Raw genomic sequence first — 24,803 nt, forward strand, 5'->3', positions numbered from 1 at the left:
TCCTGGACCCCTGAGCAAGGCCCATAATCCCAAAGCTGCTCGTCTGTTCGAATGAGATTAATGTAAATTGCTCTGGATTAAGGGTGTCTGCCAAATGCTGTAAATGTTTTTAGGTGGGCACAAATTTCAGTATTCACACTCAAAACCAGATCGGGGAGAGAAAAAAAAAATCCACATTTAGTCCACATTTGCTGTTATAATAACCTCCACTCTGCTGGGTAGATGTTCCACTAGATTTTGTGGAGATTTGTGCTTATTTGAAATTGATGTATTTGGGAAAAAATAATAATATGATCCTTGTTATTCCCCCCTCCCCCAGATGTTTGCTGGTTATTACACAAGGTGGTATCAACTGACTGGTGCTGTTCGGACTAGAGGTCGGCCGATATGAGTTTTTCTCTGGCCGACGCCGATATTTAGATGCACGATATATCGGCATGATATTTGATGCCGATTTTTTGGCCCATGAAGATGCAGCTCGAAGGTCTCCATTTTTACACTGTTGTGGAGATCCAGCGCAAAATGCAAAAGGTGTGTAAAAAGACTTCCAGGACACATTCAAGAAGTGGCAGGAAAGCCAAGAGCTCTGTATTGCTGTGGACTATTTTGCAGGTGATAGTGTATAAACGTAGGTAAATAAAGTACTTTCTTGTAAACAGAGCTGGTCTCTGAACTTTTTGGGTCCACCTCGTGTATGTGTAGTCGTCAGTAAAAGAGAAAGAAAAGCCATACAAGTGGTTTAGTGGCCTCTAGAAAGAGAACAAGAATTCTCGTGCTGCTCACGTTCGGCCAAAACGATACGCTTTTTCTCTTAGTTTTTTCAGAAAATGTAAAAATGTAGGAAAAAAACAAACTTTATTTCAAATCGTGTTGAAAGATATTGCACAAGTTATACCATAAAAGCCAAAATTAAAAGTTTTCGTTTGTGCGTTAGAAGTGCGCAGGTCACTGTGGGAAAAAGAAAAAAACAATAAAACAGACTGAAGTGTTGGAGGTCCACGAGAAAGAGGATACAGAAACTCAGTAGGAACAGCATTTTATTACGGAAGTCCATTGAGGACTTTTTTCCTTCCTCGTTTTCTCGTTATCTCGACGTAAACATTCAGTCGTGATCACGAGAAAACAAATAAGAAAATATATTATAATGCATGGCCCCTTAGGACTTCTGTATTTTATTGCAGTAATAGATGTAATAATAATAATAATAATAATAATAATAATAATAAAAGCCTTCTGGCATGTTAAAAGGACAGTATTTCTGGATTTGGTCCACATCTGTCCAAAAATGGGTTACATTTAGTACAAGGGAAACAATAACTCATGTACAATACCTGTCAAAAAGTCTAAAAACACCAAGTTTGATGTTTTCAAAACGTTCCTTTTCATTCTATGGAACAAACTCGGTAAAAGGCAAAAAGACACACTGAAAAAAAGTTAACAAATAAGTCCAAATTTGCCTTTTTTTTTTGGCTCTAACAGAAGAACTTTTATAAGTCAGAGATGATGTTTGGGGTTTTTTGGAGCCAGGAATGTTAAACACTAATTCCCGGTGAAAAAAACACAACATGGCAACCATTCCATACTCCAACACCTTGCAAGACCTGGAGCGTAAATCCAAGCTCTGTAAGCGTCTTTTAGAGAGCAGACAAGTCAGATGGAATGTTCTCCATCATGGCCTGCCCAGTCACTGCACCCTAATCATATTGAACTGCTCTGGGATGATCGCAATAAAGAAATAGTGAAGACCTCCTTTGGTGAGTATTTCAGCTGAACGATCGGAGAAACGAAACATCCGAATGCCGAGAGCGCGTAAAGCTGTTCTTTATTCCAAGGGAGGATTTTTTGCGATGGAAATAAAGTGGAACATCTGGACATTTATATATTTGTTTGGTCAAAGGAAATATCGTTACATTACAGAGTTTGCTGCGTAGAAACAAAAGGAACCTGCATGTGTCTCTCAAAAACCATAAAAGACCTTTAACAGACTGTTTGACTTCCTCGATTTTATGTCTGTGAGATATGACCTACTTTTTGCTATGAGCATGTTTGCAGCCACACAGCATTTATACGTTTTTCCAGAATCCCATGCCGCTGATTTATTTTCTATATCAGCAGCTCGAAAAGGAACTCATCAACTGATTCGAATACATTGGCATCATTTCCATAGTAGCAGACACGTGTACATAGGGTGTATATTCTTTGATTTGACAACGGAGACACTTTTTAAAGGCGTATGGATGGAATCTTGAGCTTTAGCGCTTTCTAATAGCGCACCGCACTTTTCAAACTGCTGAGGAAACTCTTTACAACTGTTGGGGTTCACTTACTGGACCTCACAGATTCCAGGTGTAAAGAGCCATCAATGACACGCACTCTTCTCCTTCAACATCGTGTTTGTTTAAAAAAAAAAATAATAATAATTTGTGGCTAGAACGATCCCTGGCTACTCGTGTATCTCATGAATAAAATGCGAATTCGGTTTCCTACCTGCAATTGTTTAGTTTTTTTAAATATATATTTTATATAAAAGCACCATCATATGTGTGCATAAGATCATTTTTCACATCAAACTCAATCGGACTACTTCATATCATTCTGTATGCACTATAAGGACAAAAGTATTGGGACACCTGCCTTTCCCAGCCATATGTGCTTCTTCCCCAAACAAAGTTGAAACTCCATGAAGATATGCTTTACATGAGTTGGAGTGGAAGATCTACAATAGAGCTCTGACCCTCGACCCTAATTAACACATTTCAGATGAACTGATTGCAAACCAGGCCTACTCACCTCACCTAAATCTAGAAGTATCTTCCCAGAAGAATGGAGGTTACCATAAAAGCAAATGTGGAATGGGATGTTCAAAAAAGGACATACGAATACGTATGGGCAGGTGTCCACAAACTTTTGTCCATGTAGTGGCATTGATTATTTTTTCCATCTCAGTAAAATATGAACAGAAGTATTAAAAAAAAAGGCACAGAAAATGATTCCGGTTATAATCTGGGGCTGAATACAGACAGAAAATTTACCTATAAATATCCTCCATACCTCGACTGTTTATACAGCACTCCCTAACTCGCCATTAGCCCTTCTGACATAACGAGACGATGCCGCTTTGTTGTTGTTTTTTTGGTTTGAGTTCAGGTCCGGGCCTGTTCTTGTTTATTCCTGTGCGATGCTCCGCAGCACGTACTTGACCGTGTATGCGAACGCGGCGAAGCCGACTATGACGAACAGGTTCGTGAGCGCTCCTCCGAGGAGTCCGTGTTCTCGGTTGACCTGCGGGTGGTTGTTGGGTGCCGCCATTCCTGCATGCGCGTGTCCGTTCTGGGTCTCAGAGTCGGGCACGACGTCGGGGAGAGGCAAAGCCTGAGCGCAGGAACTCATCTCTTCTTCTAGTCTCTGCTTCTGCTTGATCTCCTGTCAGGGAGGAACACGTGAAACGTTATATTTACATTATAAACATTCTGTTCAGGGGTGGACAAAATACACCAACCAATAATGGTTGATTTGTTTTTAGAATATTTGTTCATCATGTTTCAATCCATGTCTGATGCAATCTGGTTGGCTACTAAGAAAACTCTTGATACGCTGACTCCACCCACTAACTGCATCTTGTAAAGCTGTAAATACAATAAGTCAATATAACAGTCTATAAGACTACATGCTTTTTGTCCGGGTGTGTGTCCACGCCGTTGAATCGACACAACGGAGGCGATATTTCGTTTATTTTTTCACCAGAGCTCCAGAGCAGTACTCACCTCGACGACACCCGGAAACAGTTCACAAAACACTCTGTCCTTGAGGTTAAAGGCGAGGCTTTGTGAGGCGAGTTGTCTTTTCTGAAAGTAAAACGAGACTACACTTGAGTTCTGCTGTAAATACGAACGAATTCATTGTTATTAATAAACAAATTCACACGCTCACTGTAAAATCTGATGTTTCTACGCTGCCCAGAGTGGGACCTTTTTCCAGCATGAAGCTCAGGAGGCCAGTGAGGATGGTGGACACGGACCACGCAGGGTTCCACGTGTCCGGGTGGAAATCGGTGATGGAGAGACACAGCCTGAATTAGTAAGTGATAGAGATAAATGGAAATGAAAGAAAAAGTATATAATTAATTAATTAATAAAAATTGTTACAATATTCAATTTACTCCCAAAAAAATAAATCTCAAACAGAACCCTTGGGGTATGTAGAGCAGAATGAATGGGCGGAGCTCCTTGGTTACGAATATAAATATAAATATAGGTTCTTTTTTTCCCCCCATTTCCCATTTATTTTTTTTCTCCAATTTACCATTACCATTTGTACGACTTCATTGGGAATTTTTTTTTTTATTGCTCTTTTGACCAATAACGTGGATTTGCACTCAGATAAGGAAATGTGTACATGTAGAATACTGAAAAATTGAAAAAATTTAAAATGTATTTGTAAGTAAAAAAACTCTGTGTTGTATTTAAATTGTACCTTGTGTTACATTTAAACCTGCCGTTGGGTGTGATCATATAGATGCTCGGTGGCTTGAACGGGAATTCGCGTGGAAATACGACCTTCCCGTGATAAAAACCTCCTGCGAACCAACACAATTGTAAGTACGAGAAAAAGTTTGTCCATTTATAACACACATATACATACACCCCCAATCAGGCATAACATTATAACATGAACTGTGAAGTGAATCTTCATCATGGCAAGTGAACACTTTAAAGTGAACTCTTGATGTCACCCAAATGAGGATGGGTTCCCCTTTTAAATCTGGTTCCTCTCAAGTTTCTTCCTCATAACATCTAAGGGAGTTTTTCTTTGCCACAGTCGCCATGGCTGCTCATCAGGGATAAATGCACACCTTTCACCTTAACTGTTGATTTCTGTGAAGCTGCTTTTAGACAATGTCTGTTGTGAAAAGCGCTATACAAATAAACTTGACTTGATTTGACTTGATGTTAGAAGCAGTAAAAATGGGCGAGCGTAAGGATCTGAGCGAGTTTGACGAATGGTGACGTCTAGACGACTGGGTCAAAGCAGAGCATCTCCAAAACTGCAGCTCGTTTGATGTTTCTGGTCTGCAGTGGTCAGTATCTATAAAAAGTGGTCCAAGGAAGGAACAGTGGTGAACCGGCGACAGGGTCACGAGCGGCCGAGGCTCACTGATGCCAATGGGGAATGAAAGCTGGTCCAACAGACGAGCTCCTGTAGCTCAAACTGCTTAAGAAGTTAATGCTGTTGATGCTCGAAGAGTCCCGACTGTTTTAGCAGCAAAAGTGGACCAACACAATATTAAGCAGGTGGTCATAATGTTATGCCTGATCAGTGTAATATATTATATATATATATATATATATATATATATATATATATATATATATATATATATATATATATATATATATAGAGAGAGAGAGAGAGAGAGAGAGAGAGAGAGAGAGAGAGAGAGAGAGAGAATAATATTGGTATGTGCTATCTGAACATCCCATTCCACATTCAGTCCTCATTTGCTGTTAAAACAACCTTCACTATTCTAGAAGAAACTCTCTTTAATCCCTGAAGCACATTACATACGACTGTCACAAGATCACTGACACTGGAGACTCCTTCCAAACACATTGATATGTAAAGAAATGAAACACACTTGTAATTATTATTATTATTTTACAATTTTATATATATATATATATATATATATATATATATATATATATATATATATATATATATATATATATATATATCAAAACAAGATCATTTATCTGGATTATAACTGACACTACTGTCAAAGTGCTACTGTGTATTTCTTTTTATAATAATTGTAGCCTGATCAATCAGAATCTGTTTTGTTAGAGACTGAACATAGAAGAAAAAGGCACACAATAATGTATAGGTTCTTTGGTAGCATTAAATGTTTTTGTTTCTTACTTAAACTAGGAGACTCAAACCTGTTCCAGCATGACAATGCTCCTGTGCACAAAGACAGCTATATGAGGATATGCTTTTCATGGGTTGGAGTGGAAGATCTCCTGCTATAGAGCTCTGATATTTTCAATTCAATTCCAGTTCTGTAGTGCTTTTCGCCTCAAAGCAACTTTACAGGAGAATTCTAAGTGAATACAATGCAAACTATGTGTATTCATCCCCAATGTGCAAGCCTGTGTGACTGTGGCTCTTATCTTCTGAGGAACTAGACTCATCCTCATTTGGGTGACACCAAGAGTGTAATTATAAATCATAAAAACCACAATACAAACACCAGAGTGAGAAATATCATGAGCACTGGAGCATGTGATTATATAGTCTAATACAGTCAGTTGGAGGATCTCAACCCTACTGAACACGTATTGGATAAATTTGAATGCTGACTGCGCCCAATGCCTCCTTACCTCACCTACATCCGTACCTTGACTAAGCGGCTGAATGAGCACAAATCTCCAAAATCTAGTGGACCATCTTCCCAGAAGAATTGAGGTTAATTATTACAGCAAACGGGGACTAAACGTAGAACGAGATGTTTAAAAAGCACATAAAATCTTATTGCTCAGGTGTACACATTGATTTAAGAATGTAAAGTAATACCTTCATAGGGTGTTTTCTCAGGACCACGGACAAGGTAATGCCTGGAAAGACCATTTGGGGTTTAGTCAGATCAGATCAAATAAATAAATAAATAAATACAAATCTGACTCAGCTCACACAGATGAAGGGTTATTACCATTCAAGGATGTTTGAGGGAAGCGGTTCTGCACATATGTACGGGACCGGATCTTTCTTGATCCGCAGGTAATCCTGTTTTAATCTCTGCGTGGCTGTCGCCGGGGCTCTCTTATTAGGATTGCTGCTCATCTGGAAACACAAATCCACGTTTATTTGCATTAGATCCGTAACATAACACGACATAACAAACATAAACCCCACCCTTTATAATTAATGTGTGATCAAACTCGTTTTGCTTGACTCGTCGGCTCATGCATTACTCGCACTAGAGGTGGAAACCCCACACATGAAGCTGCAGTAAGATCATAACCCTCACATCGATCTACAGAGAGCGATGCAGCAGCGCTTTAGTGCTTCCCCTACAGTGACTGCTTAAAAGGATCCGCTTCATCCAACACCACTGTAACTTGGTGCAACCGTGTCATACACCTGCAGTGAATGCTGGGACCCGGGTCCAGTGCTTCCTCCAGCAGCTACAACACCCCCTGTCACCCCTTACGGTTTAGATAACAATCTATACAACTGCCCCAGCCATGATAATGTCCCCCTGTGACGTCAGTGAGTCATCTTCTAGCTGCTCATGTAAGTAACATAAATACACCACCAACCAACAACACAACAAACATATCAATATCAGATAATCAGATATATATTACAAATAATATTTATAATGACTTTCAGGGTGGAGTTCAGCTATTAAGAAACTTAAACACACACACACACGTATATGTATATATGTGGGTATACACACACACACACACACACACACCCCTAGCTTATGCTAACAGCTTCTTACCTCTTTCACACCGGCAAAAAAAAAACTCAACTGACGTTTATTTCTAATTATTTCTAGATAGTTCGATTATTCCGAAACACGAAATGAAACGCTTAAAGGGAAAATGAAAACATATTCCGCCCGCAACCAGCTGGAAATCATGTGTGCGTCTTTACAAAGTGTCCCCATGTGACCCGGAAGTGACAATACCGAGAATAATAGTTCCGTTTATAAAAGTTAAAAGACAGGAATTTAAAGAGACAGTAAGTGGACCCATGAGTGACATTTATTTGTCTGTCTGTATGTCTATCTATCTATCTATCTATCTATCTATCTATCTATCTATCTATCTATCTATCTATCTATCTATCTATCTATCTATCCTTTGTAAATTGTTTACTTTGTATGTATGTATAAATGTATGTTGTTTTCTGTCTCATACAATATGTATGGTCTGTCCATCTATCCATCCATCCATAGTAAGTGATTTATGTTGTCTAGTGCAGTTTATCCCAACTGGGTGTGATGTTAGAATACATCACAGTGCAGCACACACACACACACACACACACACACACACACACACACACAATGCTACAATAAATCTTACAGCCCTGAATGTTGGAGATGCCATACAAACCCAAAAGACACAAAGGTTTTATTTCAGTTTATTTATTTGTTACAAAATACCACAAGTTTCATGATATATTAGCATTTTGCATCTAAAAAGTACTGTACATGTACAACATGCTGCTTTGAGTCTGTGACGCTTTATGGGAACTGTACAGAATAAAAAGCAGGATGAAGGTAGGACTACACCAGCATAGTCATCACACAACACACCATACATACACCCTCATCGAGGCAGAAGCAGAAACTGACTTTTCCTTATGGGCTTTTTTTGGTACGTACATGCAGCCACTAACGCAGAAGTCATGTCCTTTAATAAGAACTGTAATGATGTGAGCTTTAATATGCCACTAATCTCTGGAAGACACAATATTAAAATACACTCCGAACAATGATGCAGAGAAAATGAAAAAAAAAAAAAGGATAAGTCCAGCTCATCCTCATAAAGCTACTAAAACATTTCTGTATTTATAAAATGTATAAAGGTCAAATAAACATGTTTCTAATGAACTGTAATTGATATTACTGGTATCTGAATTGCTTGATAAATAATTCTAGCTTGTGCAGGCTGAGAAACGTGAAATATAACCTCGATTCCAGCTGCCTGGAATTTTTGGACTTGTGTGCTACTGTCTTTTATCCACTAGATGTCCTCATTGCTTCTCATGTCATCCTGTGTCTGTCTGACACATTTATTATCACCACCTGTGTCCTATTTCCTTGTGTTTCTTTTTTAAGGGATTATGTAGCATTTTCTCTTGTTTTTTCTTGTTTTAACTTTTGGGATTTTGTTTGGACTTTATGAACCTGTTTTTTGCCGTCTCCATTTAAAAAAAAAATTCTTCGACTTTGATTAAAACACTTGGAAATTTCTCTCACACTGTGAGCGGGTCAGACTGTCACACGGTCCTCCCTAGTTCATGTCCCAGCCCTGACCATCCTCGTCCTTCAAACTCTGGAGACACAAAATATGTAATTGGTTTGCATGAAAAAAAACTTAATTGCCTTTGAATTCAGCAAATTCGATCATTTAAACCCACAGTGAACCAGCGATATCAAGTAAAGCGTCCCCTGAAGCACCAGAGAGCACGCCTTCAGGAGTTTACCTAAAGGAGTGGCGGAAGTGAATGCTCCTGCGTTTCAGCTTCTCGGGGTTGTGAGACGCCATGTGAGAAAACTCACGGAAGATATCCAGGTACGTGGTGTCACCTTGAAGAGAAGGGAAAGGATGCGCATGTGCTTTACAAAACACTCAAGAAATCAACTATAATCATGTGAATTATTTCTGATAATACAAATGCTGATTTTCGAGCAGCTTTTCAGCAGAGATGAAAAAAACACATCGCGATACCGTGCGAGTGAGAATAATTATGAGTTTCATTAACAGCACATGTTGGACGTTTTGGAGACAAGGTGAGGGAGGCTGAGATTGAGATGGTTTGGACATGTGCAGAGGAGGGACATGGGGTATATCAGTAGGAGAATGCTGAGGATGGAGCCACCAGGTAGGAGGAAAAGAAGAAGACCAAGGAGGAGGTTTATGGATGTGGTGAGGGAAGACATGCAGGTAGTTGGTGTGAAAGAGGCAGATGTAGAGGACAGGGGGGGTATGGAGACGGATGATCCGCTGTGGCGCCCCCTAATGGGAGCAGCCGAAAGAAGAAGATTAAACGAATATTTTCCCATAACACCAATACAGTTCTCCAATTATTACACATTTTTTAAAACAATTAACAAACACAATTCTTTATAAATCGATCTCATCTATTTAGTGTTGCATTTCCTTGTTCCTAAAACTTCCTGAAAATGTTCCTGAAAATGTCCAATAAATGTTTCAAATTGTCAAATAAACACCTGCTTACAACACAATACAAAACTCCATCCTGTTGGTGATTTTTTTCTTCCGTTAAATAATACTATTTTTTATAATTCGATTTTCAATTTGCATAATTCGATTCGGATTCACGTCTCTATGGAAACGGTCTAAAACCCGCTAGAACTTGCGTCCTAAAGAAAAAGACAACAGAAACGTTTGTGATATATTGGAAATGATTACGATTATTTGTTAGCTTTCTTTTTCAATGATTGTATAATGATGTATATTATTATTCTATTAGGCAATATAATATAACATAACATATTGTAGAATTTGCAGGTGATTGAACCCATTTTGAATGGCAGAAACGGAAAAAAAACCCGAACGAACTGCTCCTAGTCTCTATTGTCTCTCGGTGAAAGAGTCACAGGGAAAGTTTGTGTTTAGCAAACAAGTAAATGTGTCATTTTTTCATTCAGTGTTTGGTAAATGCTGGAACAATTCAATAACTAATAGCAAAATTGCAGCTACATTATATAGACAAAAATTGGTGGACACCTGACCATAAGATTTGTGTGTACTTTCTGAACATCCCATTCCACATTTAGTCTCCATTTGCTGTTATTAGAACCTCCACTCTTCTGATCAGATGTTTCACTAGATGTTGTGGAGATTTGAGCTCATTCAGATACAAGGGTGTCAGTAAAGTCAGGTAGGGATGAAGGTGTGGTGAGGAGACTCAAGATCTTCCACTTCGAACCCCATGTAAAGCATATTTACTATGGTTTCAGGTTTTAGGTCTCGTAGTTCAAGTGAAGGGAGAATTTAATACTACCACATCCAAAGGAATACTATACAATTTTGTGGAAACAATTTTGGGTAGGAAATACATACGGCTGTAAAAGTCAGGTGTCCAATCCCTTTTTGTTCAAATACAATATATCCCCTGCGGATGTTTACTTTTTTAACTAAAGTGTAAAGTATTTTCCTATCTGTGTAAACCATAGTGAAATTGCAGTAAGGAAGAAGAAAGTAAATGCAGTTAGTCTCACACACAAACGAAGAAAGCAGAAGAAAAAAAGGTTAAAATTTCGCTCAGATCTTTTCTTTATTGTCAAATTTTTTTTCACTCAACTACAAAGACAGAGAAAGAACAGAGCGAGAGCAGGGATTAGTTCACAGAGGAAAGGAGCGAATGACGAACACGGCAGGTTATTGTACAGGAGTTGTAGTGAGACAGGAGACAAGAGAATACAAGTTCCTATCTACAGCACAATCTTTTATACGGTGTGTATTTTCTCCCCCATTTGCATTTCGCAAAAGAATACGATTCCTTACATTTTTTTAGTCTCTTCAAAGTGAACAGTATTTTTTTCTTCTTTTTTTTTAAATCAAAGTGCTACAAATGTTCACAGGCCTGAGGGACAAACGCACGTCTGGCATCCTTCTTTTAAAAAAACAACAAAGGCTACATCAAAAGAGAAGCTCATCAAAATCTCACAACATGATAAACTGGGGGTGGGGGGTGCCAAAACTTTTAAGGCTTAAAAAACAGGGTGCATTATGTAACACTAAATTTATTCTCAATAGTGTTTCCTTTAAAAGAATAACAAAAAGATCTTTTTTTCATTTTCTGTATTATTATTATTGATTTTTTTTATTACAGTCCACAAGCTAATTCAGATTGAAAACAAATTGATTCAGATCCAAATTAAAACCTTTATAAATTTTTTTGACACCCCTGATTAGATAAAATAATCATTTTGTTGTCAGATTTTGTATGAAGAATGAAAGAGTGTGTTTTTTAGGATAGAAATGCGTCTGTGGCCTCTGAGCCGAAAGATATAGATTTAAATTTTATATATTTAATACACTATACGGACAAAAGTATTGGGACAGCTAACTTTTCCAGCCATATGTGCCTTTTGTTTTTTACAAATTGTTCCCACAAATTTGGAGGCACACGATTGTCAAGTGTCAACAAGTGCACAAAGTCAACTCCATGAAGATCTGCTTTACATGGGTTGGAGTGGAACATCTTCCCAGAAAGGCGGAGCTTATAATAAAAGCAAATAGCGACTAAATGTGAAATGAGATGTTCAAAAACCACATTCGATCCAACATATCATAGCTCTGGTGTCCACAAACGTTTGTCCATATAGTGCACATCTTCTGAGGTGATTATATATCCAGCAATGGAGCTTTATAATCATGTGTTCTGGATATTATTGTCCTGTGTATGTAAGATTATTATATTGTGTGGAGATTCTTAAGACATTGAAGGTTCGGTGAGTAAAAGTATGATGTCAGATTGAAAATTTTCAATTCAAACACCACAGACTTGAAAGATAACAAATATTCACACTCATACAATCACATACAGTAGAAGTTAGCGGCGACAGTCCCCTGTACACTACAGAGCAAATAAAAACAAACAAACAAATAAATTAATCAGAAAACAGATTCTGATCATTTCACATCCGATGATCAGATACACCAAAGTTCTACAGTTACAAATGATCCCATTTGATATTTGGTTCATCATCTGTTATGGATTGTGGATTTTTTTTTTTCCTTTTGGAAATATGAAGTATATTTGTTTATCTAACGGCAAAATGATGGCAAAGTAAAAAAAATACTATCTTCACTTTTTTCCGATCAAACGCTACAAAAAAATACTGATTATCTCGAGTGAAATCTTCCAATCATCTCACTCTCACACATTTCTTTATGTCAAAAAAAAGTGCATAATACTTCTCAGCTCTACATAACAAACCATTTCCTTTTTAGTCGTTTTTTTTTTTTTTTTTTAACGATATATTATACATCACAGTTATTTCAATCGAGCCCAAAATTTCTCCAAGATTCATGTATTTGATAGGAGAGTCGGTCCAGGCCCAATCCTTTTAAATGAGTGCATTTAAAAGCTCAAAAAAACATTAGAGAACAGCTGCCAAACCTGTTCTAACAGGGCGATGCTGCTGTGCACTAAGTGAGCTCCATAAAGATCTGGTTTAAAGAGAGGAAGCTCTTAAGAGGCCTGCTATAGAGCTCTGATCTCAACCCTACCAAACACTTTTGGGATAAATGTGAACACTGACTGCACCCCAGGCCTCCTCACCTCAGCTACTGTACATCAGTACATGACTTTACTAACACCCTTGTGGCTGATAAACACAAATTTCCATGATCGCACTCCAAAATGTAGTGGAACATCTTCCCAGAAGAGTGGAGGGATTTATAAGTGTAAATTGAGACTAAATGTGGAATGTGATGCTCGAAAATACATGCCGTACTTATGACCAGGTGTCCACAAACTTTTAGCAATATAGTATATATATATATATATATATATATATATATATATATATATATATATATATATATATATATATATATATATTAGGGCTGTCAATGGATGAAAATACTTCGTGATTAATCGCAACTCAATCACACATTTTTATCTGTTCTAAATGTATTCTTTTTAAGTTTGTAATAATCTAATCAACATGGGCATCCAAGTGTTTCAGGGAACAAAAAAGTGTGTTTTATGCATGTCTTTTGCTTTTTCCAGAGATCCTATTGTTAGATTAAGCAGAGTAACGGCAAGCAGTTAGAAAGCGTCTGATGGTGGTTTAGGCTTAGAAAGTGGTCCCAAAGTATTGTTAGTCTTTAGCTTAGGGTTAGACATTTATGACTTTCACTCTATCCAACAGCACCTCATGACATCATCATATTATTACTATCATTATAATTCATTACAATATAACTGATGGTCTGACAAATGATTAATAAACCCTGATAAACGTTGATATCATTTGCTAAAAGATATCCATCAATAGTAGAAAACCTACAACACCAGCACCAGCTGAACCCTGTTTCCTGTATAAAATATGAATTTGGTCACAGAAAGAAAGTCCTTTATTTTCCTGGGCGCTGATGTCTTTCCGCAGTCTGTTCTGTTTGTGGTTTAAGTTTTAAACAAGGTTTTGGAATCCCTACTTATGAGTGTCTTTGTATCAGACAGACACCTGACTTTCTTCTAATATTCCCCTCTCAAAACATTTGTAAGAAATTACAGAAAATAAGATTATTTTATTACAGTTATTATTACAAATGGTAACCCTATAATATTATTCCCTTATACCACTTTACCCCCCACAGTGTTTAGATGTGCTGTGGTATAGGTGTGTGAGGCAAGAGATTAGTAAAGAGGGAAAAAGATAGAGAAAGAGAATGAGAGTCTATGCTACACAGGAACATCTAACACTCAGCTATGTTGAGGCAAATAAACTCCTTGATGCATTTCTTGTACTGCTGCTCTGTAGGACTGTTGCTTGGGTATTGACCTGGTTGCCCCAACGGCCCCTCGGACTCCCTCATCTCCTCGTTCATCCGAGCCAGACGTAGCCTGGAGAAAGAGATAGAAAGAGATAGAATGTAAGAGAAATAGAGAAAGATTTCGATAAGGCTTTAATACTTCCATTCATCTCTTCCTTCTCCCCAACCATTGGGAGTGATAAAACATGATATAAAAGAGGCAGGGCTTAATATAAACCGTGATCAAGTCTGGAATGGAAAACTAAAATCAAATGTGTGATGCTTACAGAATCTTCTGTTTTAGTTTAATGCTGTTAGATTTTCTTATTAATCATCATCTATGCATGTCGAAACAACAACATGTGTGATGACGGGCCGCTGACCCACGCACAAGGAAGAGCAAGTGCTCCATAGACAACTGCCAGCAGGGTGCTGAATGGACAGCGCCGATTCAGCACCACTGTTGTGGAGAGCCTCGGCCTGCCTGGCGTACCCCGCTCCTTCTTCCTCCAACTCGCAGGCCTACACGAATCTTTACTCCCCCCACTTCCCTCATAACTTCTTCTCTTCCCCCTTTTTCGCACCTGAAATCACGAATAAAAAAGCACGACTGAATGCCCAATTTCTGTATCCAGTGCCTGTGTTTGACTCTTGGCTGCAGCGAGACACTACACATGAATGACACATTCGTTCAGTGAGACACCGATTGTCCATAATGAAGCATTAAAGCTATTTTTAATACTGTGTTTGTTCCTGGTTGACTAATGCAGCGTTTTTCTAACCTTTTAACCAAACGCTTTTACATAACCCCCATAATGATTCACCTGCAAATAGCACTTTTCTAATAACAACACAATTTACTCATAAGTAGGCAAAGCGATTGTAAAGAAAGTCTTCAGGCTTTGAAGTGAAAGTCACGACATCGGTGAGTAAGTAAAAGAAACGCTAAATTACACACGGGTATGAACTTTACGCAGCTAAGAAGGCGGTATGTTTTTCCTATGAAGAACAAAAAGAGTAACGAGGTATTTTAACTACTCATCATCGTGTAATTTGTGGTGATTGATGCCGGTCGCTTACAGAGTGACGATGTCGGCGTTGGCCGCCTGCACCGCAATGCTGAGAGGATCCTGACCGTCGTCGTCGCCGTCGTTCTGTGTGGCTCCACGTTTCAGGAACAAACACACCTGCCTGCAAAATACAGGGTACAGTCAGACAGAGGGTATTCAGGGGGTGTGTGTCTGAGTGTGAGTGTGAGTGTGTGTGTGTTTACATACCCCGTGTGCCCTAAATACGTAGCATGGTGTAACGGCCCTCGTCCTTTCAGGTCTATTTGGTTGACGTTTGCTCCGTTTTGTAGCAGGAACTCGCAGGCTATTAAAGAACCCTATCCAAAAAATACAATTACTCAATTAAATTCCAGCAAAAAATAAACACATATTAAATCAGGGGTCCCCAAACCATGGCCCACAGGCACAATATGCCCCGCCCCCACATTTGGAATGGTCCTTTGAACAATGCCAGAGTCATGAATATATGTTTTATTAATATTATATCTGTATTTAATAATAAAGGTTGACATTCAAACTAAAATTTCCTCTATTTTCCTTAGCAAAAATCCCTACCGATAGTTTTTCCAGATTGCTGTCAGCTGTAATTACGAGAGCGGCCTCTAGAGGCAAATCACTAACGCTGTTTGTTTTTTTACACTTGACTACGCGCTGCACAGAGAGCGTTATTATATTTATAATTTATAATTTATTAATTATATGATTATATTTATGAATTAATATTTATTTCAATTAATCAGTACAGTTTTTTTTTTATTTGTGTAATAAAGTTTATTACTATTTTGGTAAAATGTTTTTTATTATCGGTTGATTAATCGGTTTGTACGAACAAACCCAGGTATCGGTATCAGTGAAATCCACTATTGGTCGACCTCTGGTTATTGACATAGCCTAATTATTTGTTCGATTCACCCCAACCATATGCATATGTGCGTAAATGTTTTGATTTCAAAAGCATTGAATATGAAAAAATGTCTATCATTTCTTGAAAAGTAACGCTCTGTACATCGCATAACAAAATAAACTTATCTAGCATTAGGTGGCATAATAAATACATTTAAATTTTAATTAAATCTCCACAATGATACTGGTAGTCATTCCGGTCCGTGTCATTTTCTGTTACAGACCGACCCACATTAAAAAAAGGAAAAATAATGTGGCCTTCACAAAAAATATTTGGGGACCCCTGCATTAAAGAAATGGCTGACTCACTCCGATCACGGCCTGTATGAGTGGGCTCTTGCCCTCGTCCTCGTCGTTGGCAGAGTTAACGTCAGCGCCGTGTGCCAGTGCTTCGGCCATGACGGGCAGGTTACGAGCCTTGCAGGCTTTATAGAGCAGCGCACCAGGATGCAGCTCACGCACATCCTCTGGGTCTGACGCCTCCGGCTCCGGCTCCACCTCACCACTCGACTCCTCAGACGCTTCACACTCTGTGGATGCGCACACACACACACACACACACACACACACACACACACACACACACCACAAGATGGCATGACAGTTTATGTATCCGGTGATCTGGATTGGATGTTCACTCTCAGTTAAGTTTCACTGTACACACACAATTATCTTAACAAGAAAATAATAACAAATGGAATTAAATACAGAGTTATTTACTGATTCCGAGCTATTTAGAGTGTCAGATTCTCCACAGCAACATCAGGAAAGTTACCTTGATTTTGCTTTTTTAAGAGGGAACATGGCAAGATATCATTTATCAAGATTTACTTAACTTTAATTTCTCTATTACATACAATTATACAATCTAAAGTAGTTCACCGCCTTCATTGGACAAAAGCAAAATAAGCACAATTTTCATTCAATATGAATTAGTATTAATATTATATAGTAGGTGCGGAGTTGAGATCTAATCATACACATCTGTATTACCAAAATCGGGTCTAACTAACTAAACTATTTAATAAAAAGATAATTTTATCAATTACTTAATATAATCAATATAATAAAAAAAGTATTGCATTCATCTGATTTGATCTTTTTTATAAATTATTATAAAATTAAATTTTATATATTATTTAACCAAACAGCCATTTTTATTTGAAATCATTACAAAAATGTAAACAGTTGATCACAAATTTTAATGATAATAAACTGTGTTAATAAAAAAACCAAGCAATTTAAGGTTTTGCATTTCTTCCCCTCTAACTGTACTGAAATTGTACAGAACCGTGAATTTTGTGTACATTTACACCCCTAATATTTATATATTAATCCTTCTCCTATTCTTGCAATATTTATTATCTAAACAGAACCCTGGCAAAATATGACTTCTTGTTCAACTTTAATAGCTGGTCATCTTATATTGCATGAGTGGAAGGACAAATCTGCACCTATTTTTAGTCACTGGATTAGGGATCATATGCAGAAGATTCAGAACTCCACCAAAGGCTGTAGTCAAACTTAACTTAATTTGCTGATATACATAGGAGATATAGATCCAAATTCAATATTTGCTGTTTGACTTTGCTGTTTTCATTTATTTTTCCTTTCTTTTCTCTATGTTTTTGTTTTGTAAAGAGTGTAAATAATATAATGTATAATAATGGTGCAGGGGGGAGGAGAGCTTCTGTGCCAAAATTTTCATTGAAATTGTTGTTATATTATGTAAAATATAAAAAAAATACAGTGTCGGATTCTCATGCCAAACATAGCTGAAGATGCATGTTTTCGGATAAGTTTTAAAAAGTTCGAGTATAGATCTTCATGATGTCATGAAGGTCGAATTTCGAGCGAGAGTACACCCATCACCATGCTTCATTCTCTTTCAGACTCGGAATCCGTTTCTGGATCAAATATGTACTGATCTGATTGTTAGCCAAAGTTCTTTAAAGATTATATATTTTTTTGTCACATGGAGAGACTTTTTTTAATTCAGTATCCATTTTAAAAACTATAGACGAATGCTGAGGATGGAGCCGCCAGGAAAGAGGAAAAGAGGAAGGTCAAGGAGGAGGTTTATGGATGTGGTGAGGGAAGACGTGGTTTGAAAAAGGCAGATGTAGAGGACAGGGGGGGTATGGAGATGGATGATCCGCTGTGGGGACCCCTAGTGGGAGAAGCCGGAAGAAGAATTTTAAAAACTATCAATTGATTAATCGGTTATCAGTAAAATTCACTATCGATCGACCTCTAGTGTAAACTTAGTGAGAGTGTGTTAAATGCTGATGTGTAATTTATTCTCGGGCCTCACCCTCCTCAGTGACGCTGCCCACCACCGAGCCAAACAGAAGGACGTCGGTGCTGCCGTCACTGCTGCCTCCCAGACCGCTGTCACTGCTGAGACCTGCGGGACCAAAAAGCGCCAAACCACGGACGTGTTACACACATGCACTTAACAAAGGAGTATCATTAAACAATGTGAGTAGTAAGTATTGAAATACTTTCAAGTGGCACCGATAATAATGAAAACATCAAACACAACAGTGTTTTCTATAAAGGATCATCATTGTTCTGAGGATAATCCTTCCCTCGGTCTTATATGGACTATAAGACTTACTGCGAGGCCCTGAGCCGTTGTCAAAGTAGGAGAACAAAGAGTCTAGTTCGTCAGGACAGAAGAGCGAATCTCGCCGAAACTTTCTCTCCAGCGCTGTGGTGGCTGAAGGGCAGGAAGGAACATGAAAGTAATAATGAAAAGTTCAGTCTCTACAATCCCAATCTAATAGTAATTACCAAAGACCCGAAGCTGAGACACGTTACCTGAGCCGGGATTCTGTCTGTATTTCCGCCGGTGTTTGGGCACGGTGGCGGCGCTGTTGTGGCGTCGGCACTTTTTCGTCGCCCACCGCCTTTCCGATTTCCTCTCGCTGTTGGCCAGGGCCTCTGCCGTCGCCATCTTTTTCAGGAACCTCTTCTCGACATACTTGGCTCGAATCCATGCCTCTTTGTCTTGCCTGCAGTCAAAAACGAATGTGGATTACAGAATTAACTCTGTAAAGGGGAAAGTGAGAACATAGTGCACGGTGCCTCTTTAACCTGGTGCCGTTTGCTCCTGGTTTCTTCATGCCCTGCTCCTCGCACGTGCCCTCGTAAATGTGGTTTATAACACTGTTACCCAGATCACACATCAACTGCAACGCAAAGCCACAAAGTCATGTGGATTAATGTGGGCTTGGCAACAACATTAACCAATTCATTTCTTGGCTCATTCATTTATTACTCATCCATGCAGCACTTTTTCTTTATGTTGGAGAAACTGTTACTGTTAAATGCTAACGTTTACCATGTTTTCTGGGACTGCTATGTGATTACGGACTATTGGAGAAGAATACATCTGGCTTTACAGATTCCTTTTTAAAAGATTGCTTTTAACTACTTTGTCTTTTTTTTGATGTGTTTGATCTTTGTTTCATTCTGGCATGTTGAAGAGGCTGTTGTGTTGTTGGTTAATGCAGTGTTGAGGTGTTCACTTGGATGTGTATTTTAGGAAATAAAAGCTCACGAATCACGGCTTTTTTGTTGTTGTTGAGGACTGGTGCATTTTTCAGCAAAATGGTCTTGTACTGTTCAAATCAGATAATCTAAGACTTTTACTCAAGTCATACTGGAATTTTACCTTTAACCTGTAATGAAGTAAGTTTTGCAATTAGGGATCTATAAACTTTCTTTCGGCTTCAGTTAGGGATCTATAATTGTACTAAAATGTATGATTTTTAGGTACTCTTTACACCTCTGGAGTACTTTACATCCGTGTCAATTTTTTTGGTGTGGTGTGAAACAGTAGACGAGATAGATTAAGAGGATATAGGAAGAAAAAAACAACAACACCTTGAGTAGTTCAGGTTCCCAAGAGTCCAGAGTGAGAGACCGGACTTTGGAGCAGTGCACTCCCAAACTCCTGCATTAAGAAAACACACACATACACAATCAATACAGCTGAGCAAGTAAAAGCCTGCTGTTTAATTAGTATCTGTGTGACACGTGTCTGGCAGTACAGTACACGGCTCTCACAATGAAAGTAAAGGCGTTTGCTATAAACCTTCACATGCTCATTATATACTACACGCTTATATGCTTTCACACAAATACTGCCTGAACTAAAAGGGCATCTCAAACTATTTCAGAGAAATAGTTATTTCTGAAATTACAGTGCTGCAGACTTGCAACCCGGAAAAAAACAACAGCTCCGACTCTTTTTCACATCTGCGTACAATGCTGCGTGTCCTGGGCAACACTGTCACAATTAAAGACCAAATGAAAAGAAGAGAGTTGCCTGAACCTCGGCCATGAGAAAGGGAGGGAGCATTAATATTCACAAGGCGCTCTGAAACAGGGGGAGAGGACTGAAGGGATCTGCATAATCTGTCTGTGCAGGAATATAAAAGACCAAGCAAATAAAAGAAGCAGGGGAGAAAAATCCGTAGAATTAAGAATCTTTGTAAAAAATATTCGGTAAAATTTATTTAAGGAAGTGGGCGTATCAGAAATGCTATAATAATTATTATTATTATTATTATTATTATTATTAGTCAACCAATAGTGGATTTTACCGATACCAACAGCTAGGTGGGTATAACTTGCCAATTAAAGATAAATAAAGCGATTTTAATGAATGGATACTGGATTAAAATGAACAAATACTCCATTTAAAATACTGAATTTACTGGAAAATACTGGATTACAAAAAAAAATCTAAAAATTTACTGAATCATGAAAATGTGCTAAATTAAATAATAAATATGAATATGTTAATTATATTATAAATATTAAGGAAAATAATAAATAAAATGAATTTAAAAAGACACTTCAAATAAACAGCATGTGGTGTCAGTGATTTGCCACTAGAGGCCGCTCTCGTACTGTATAACGCAACCTGGAAAAACTATCAGTATGGATTTTTTTTTAACGATAGTTCCAGCAATTGATGACATTGGCAAAACCGTTGAACCGGTCGACCTCAATTAGTTTACACACACACTCGATCAGATTTCATAAATAAGGGAATGCAAAAATATAAATAAATAAATAAAAAACATAACAAAATGTAAAATAATACCGAATCAAGAATTTGTGCTACATGAAATTAATTTGAATATATTTATTATGTCAATAAATATTGATGAAAATATACGGCATGCGTTTGAACTGGAACTAAAAGTAACACTCTGAATAAATAAAAAACGTTACATCCAAAATGAATAAAAAAACGCCACTTTTACAAACAGTACGTGGTGTCAGTGATTCGCCGCTCTAAGACTGTATAAGGACAGCGGATCTTCTCAGTCACTCGAGCAACCCGGAAAAACTATCAGTATGGATTTTTCCTGAGAGCGAACTAATATTTGTGAGTCTGCACAGTGCATACACATATAAAGACCCTCTGTGTTACCGGTGTATGCCGGAGCACTCAATACAGAGCAGGATTCCTAAGTTGATGCTGGCCCAGGTTGGATCGGCTTGACCGCAATCACAGCACACGCCGTTGCCCGGGACACACTGCACCCTCTGCAGCACGCTCTCGGCCCGTAGGCTGCGCTCTCGAGGCTCACTCGCCGAGTCGATGCTGCTGGTAGAGGGAGACGCCGTGCGGTCCAGGCGCTGAGGGGGAAAAAGAATACAAACATATAAAATCCCATTTGATATTGTTTTCACAAAGTGTCCTGAAAAATGCCTTATATGTGCTGACCTCGGTGCAGTAGCTGTCTGGACTCTCTCTATAGGCCGAGGCAATGCTGGCCTGCACTGCTTGGATCCAGGCTTGGCGGAGTTTCTCAGACTCAGCCTGCAGCATACAGCTCCTGCAACACATCATCATCATCTTCACTATAATCTCTTTCACTAGGAAGGTCATACCATGCTAGTAGGATCCAGAATTTACAGAGGTAGGACTCACTTGAACGGAGACACCACTTCAAAGCAGAAGCGTCTCTCGATGTCCTCAAAGGGTTTGACTGAACACAGTCTCAGGTCTTCTACTACTACAGTCAGTGAGTCCTACAGGAGACAAACACACTGGATGAAATAGCTGAATGCATGTGGAATAGATGTGAAGAAGACAAGGACACAATCGTAGGCGGAATCACATGAGCTGGTGTTTCTGAAAGCCGTTTCTGAGAACTTATTTGCATATGAATATGGATGTTCTTCCAGAAGCATACGTATTAACAATGCTTGTGAAAAAAAGAGTACGTATGTGTGTGAGTGAAGCTTTTGACCTCATGCGTCTGAACGAGGACGACGAGGAACACTTGCCTTCAACTTCTTCTGATACACCAGCTGACTGTTCTGAATGGAGAACCACCGCCTGAGAAAAGCACACGAGGAACACACATGAGTGTATCAGACCAGTGGACTGATAAAGCCGTGCTCTATTAGAGATGGTTTTGTATTTTGGCGCCATTATTTTCACGTTTTCTTACCTGTTCCACGTTTTAAAGGCGTTACTGGACCGTTTGAACAGGTAGCCCTCCATCACTACGCCATTGGGGGCATCCAGGTTGAACTCCACCTTCTGGTCGTTGTAGGCAAAGTCCTGATCAGAAGACAGAGTGGAGGTTTGGAATATAAAAAAAAGAAAATGTCATCTTTATGGAAAGAAGAGGTGAAGATCAGACTACCTGCTTAGATAAGAGACCAAGACACAATATGAGGACAAAAAAACGTTGGACATCCCATTCCACAATCATGAGGCGTTAACGACAATCGTGAGCTTCCAAATTTGTGGTATGGCAATCGGAGTGTTAAAAATAAAGTACGTTTTACAGCATTTAGTAGATGCTTTATATCCAGAGCAAACTGTAATCCATGTATATACTCTCAATATACACCAATATTTTGTCTTATAAGTAGTACTCGAGTAGTTTTGAAGCTTTTTAACTGCTTAAATGCACTAAAATATATAAATAAAACGGATATTAAGGTGATAAAGCTGTAACGTGTTGATTATAATTTATTTATTAATGACCACTAATGTATTAGAGCTCCACTGTACACCACTAGCACTCTGAAAAAAGCCCTGATGTCATAATGAAAACTAGTTAAAATCAGGACAAATGCAAATATTGGCATTAATAAAAAAAAATTTTGGCAACATTTTTGGAGAATATTCCCAGGCTGGAAAATACTCTTAACCATTTCCACGCTTTATCTTTCAACTTTTTTCAACCTAATTTCATGTAAAGAAAAAGTGAGTTTACCCACCGGCGTGAGGTTTAACTCGGCGAGAATCTTCTGCTTTACACTTTTAAGGTATTTCCACATCATGATTTATTTAACATTTACACACATTGAACTAAATTTCTGAACGTCCAACCCACCGCTGTCAGGAGCTCCAAGCACCAGCATGCATCTCTGAGATATGTGCCGTGCATGAGCAAAACTCGCTGCGTTAAAAGCACGAGACCCGTTTTGCCATGGAGACGAACTAAACCCAAACAAATCTCTGTAGTGGACATGTAGTGGAAGGCCAATAGGGCCAGCAAAGCCAGGTGGCCTAAACACTATCAAAATCACTAACGTACATGTTAATATAATTTTTACAATAAATATGTATGAAATTCATGTTGTCAATGAATGCCGTTGTCAATTAGTTGGGCTGCTCGTGTTACAGTTTAGCGAACCATTTATACTTTTGCGATTTCTAATCCCCAGAAAAATCGTAATGCACAGAAAAAATGCACAGAAAATACGGGGTATTATATTTTATGAGGTTAATATCAATGCTTCTGCTAAAGATGATGTATGCAGGTGGTGCAGTTGTGGCTACAGTGAAAGGAGACTGAATTGTGTTCATTGGGCTTCTTGCTCATCTTTGATCCTTTGCTCTTTAATACTGCGTTTCTCTATAATATTGATGGTATCTATAGCCGTTACGTCATGTGTCCAATTTCCCAGAGTGTGTATTTAGATCACTCTGCTCCTTAAGTGTTTAATGTTGCCCAGCTCTTTTAAATCCATGCCAGTTCCCTTGTCATTCAAGCTTGTAGATCTTCTCAGACCTCTTCTGTAGCTCACTGATAAGTGTGTGTGACACTTAAAGGTTCAAGTCGTGTCCCAGACAAGTGGGACACAATTTAAGTGCTAACGCTGGAGCTCTGAAAATCAGACTACTAATGATGTCCAAATATCAGTCAAGAAAGAATTAATATTGAAGACAGAAAGAAAAACTGACCTGTAGAAGAGTCTGTGAGGTGAAGATCATTTTCAGTCGGTCAAATAAAAGGGAAATAAAACAAAAATAATTCAAGTGAGATTTACATTCCGGAAAATCAATTTCTACTGATGATAAACCAGATCGACAAAAAAATGATCAGACATGTTCCACAGGACAAACTTAGATAAATTGTTTCTTCCATAAATTCTATTTAATAGTTGTAACAATAATAAATATACACTAGATGGACAAAAGTATTGGAACACTTGAACTGTTCCTTCACTTAAACTAGGAGACCCAAAAAAGTTCCCGTGTGACATCCACCTGGTGCACCAGGTCCAGCTCCATGAAGATATGCTTTAC

General features: G+C 38.4%; 2 protein-coding genes across 3 annotated transcripts in view; both read right to left on the reverse strand.

Moving 5' to 3' along the window:
• Positions 1–838: 838 nt before the first annotated feature.
• ube2j2 (ubiquitin-conjugating enzyme E2, J2 (UBC6 homolog, yeast)) lies at positions 839–7,687 on the reverse strand. 2 transcript variants are annotated; one of them, XM_046869294.1, is made up of 7 exons: positions 7,508–7,687; positions 6,710–6,840; positions 6,574–6,614; positions 4,474–4,576; positions 3,931–4,069; positions 3,765–3,845; positions 839–3,423 (listed from the first exon to the last, which is right to left on the reverse strand). In XM_046869294.1, exons 2-7 carry the CDS (start codon positions 6,838–6,840, stop codon positions 3,166–3,168), a joined length of 753 nt encoding a protein of 250 aa, XP_046725250.1. In that variant the 5' UTR covers positions 7,508–7,687; the 3' UTR covers positions 839–3,165. The 2 variants fall into 2 exon arrangements, with proteins under 2 accessions (XP_046725250.1, XP_046725251.1); XM_046869295.1 differs by lacking the exon at positions 7,508–7,687 and adding an exon at positions 7,028–7,125.
• Positions 7,688–8,142: 455 nt separating this feature from the next.
• acap3a (ArfGAP with coiled-coil, ankyrin repeat and PH domains 3a) overlaps positions 8,143–24,803 on the reverse strand; it is a 48,833-nt gene continuing 32,172 nt past the window's right edge. The window contains 17 exon segments of the mRNA XM_046869293.1: positions 8,143–9,071; positions 9,223–9,325; positions 14,282–14,343; positions 15,333–15,443; positions 15,530–15,639; positions 16,535–16,755; positions 18,540–18,641; positions 18,846–18,947; positions 19,049–19,242; positions 19,325–19,419; positions 20,117–20,186; positions 21,678–21,886; positions 21,975–22,086; positions 22,182–22,282; positions 22,541–22,592; positions 22,708–22,820; positions 24,459–24,470. Of these exon segments, the coding sequence (XP_046725249.1) occupies positions 9,065–9,071; positions 9,223–9,325; positions 14,282–14,343; positions 15,333–15,443; positions 15,530–15,639; positions 16,535–16,755; positions 18,540–18,641; positions 18,846–18,947; positions 19,049–19,242; positions 19,325–19,419; positions 20,117–20,186; positions 21,678–21,886; positions 21,975–22,086; positions 22,182–22,282; positions 22,541–22,592; positions 22,708–22,820; positions 24,459–24,470 (1,776 nt within the window). The 3' untranslated portion in view covers positions 8,143–9,064.

Source organism: Silurus meridionalis, chromosome 16, assembly GCF_014805685.1.
Source record: "Silurus meridionalis isolate SWU-2019-XX chromosome 16, ASM1480568v1, whole genome shotgun sequence".
NCBI classification, from domain to species: Eukaryota; Metazoa; Chordata; class Actinopteri; order Siluriformes; family Siluridae; genus Silurus; species Silurus meridionalis.

Bases quoted from the DNA above. Each gene is read 5' to 3' on its own strand.
- ube2j2 (XM_046869294.1), bottom strand. From the start codon at position 6,840: ATGAGCAGCAATCCTAATAAGAGAGCCCCGGCGACAGCCACGCAGAGA. The intron at 3,846-3,930 runs GTGAGCGTGTGA...TTTTACTTTCAG, and splicing joins TAGAAACATCAGATTTTACA to AAAAGACAACTCGCCTCACA. The intron at 3,424-3,764 runs GTGAGTACTGCT...CCTCCCTGACAG, and splicing joins TGTTTCCGGGTGTCGTCGAG to GAGATCAAGCAGAAGCAGAG.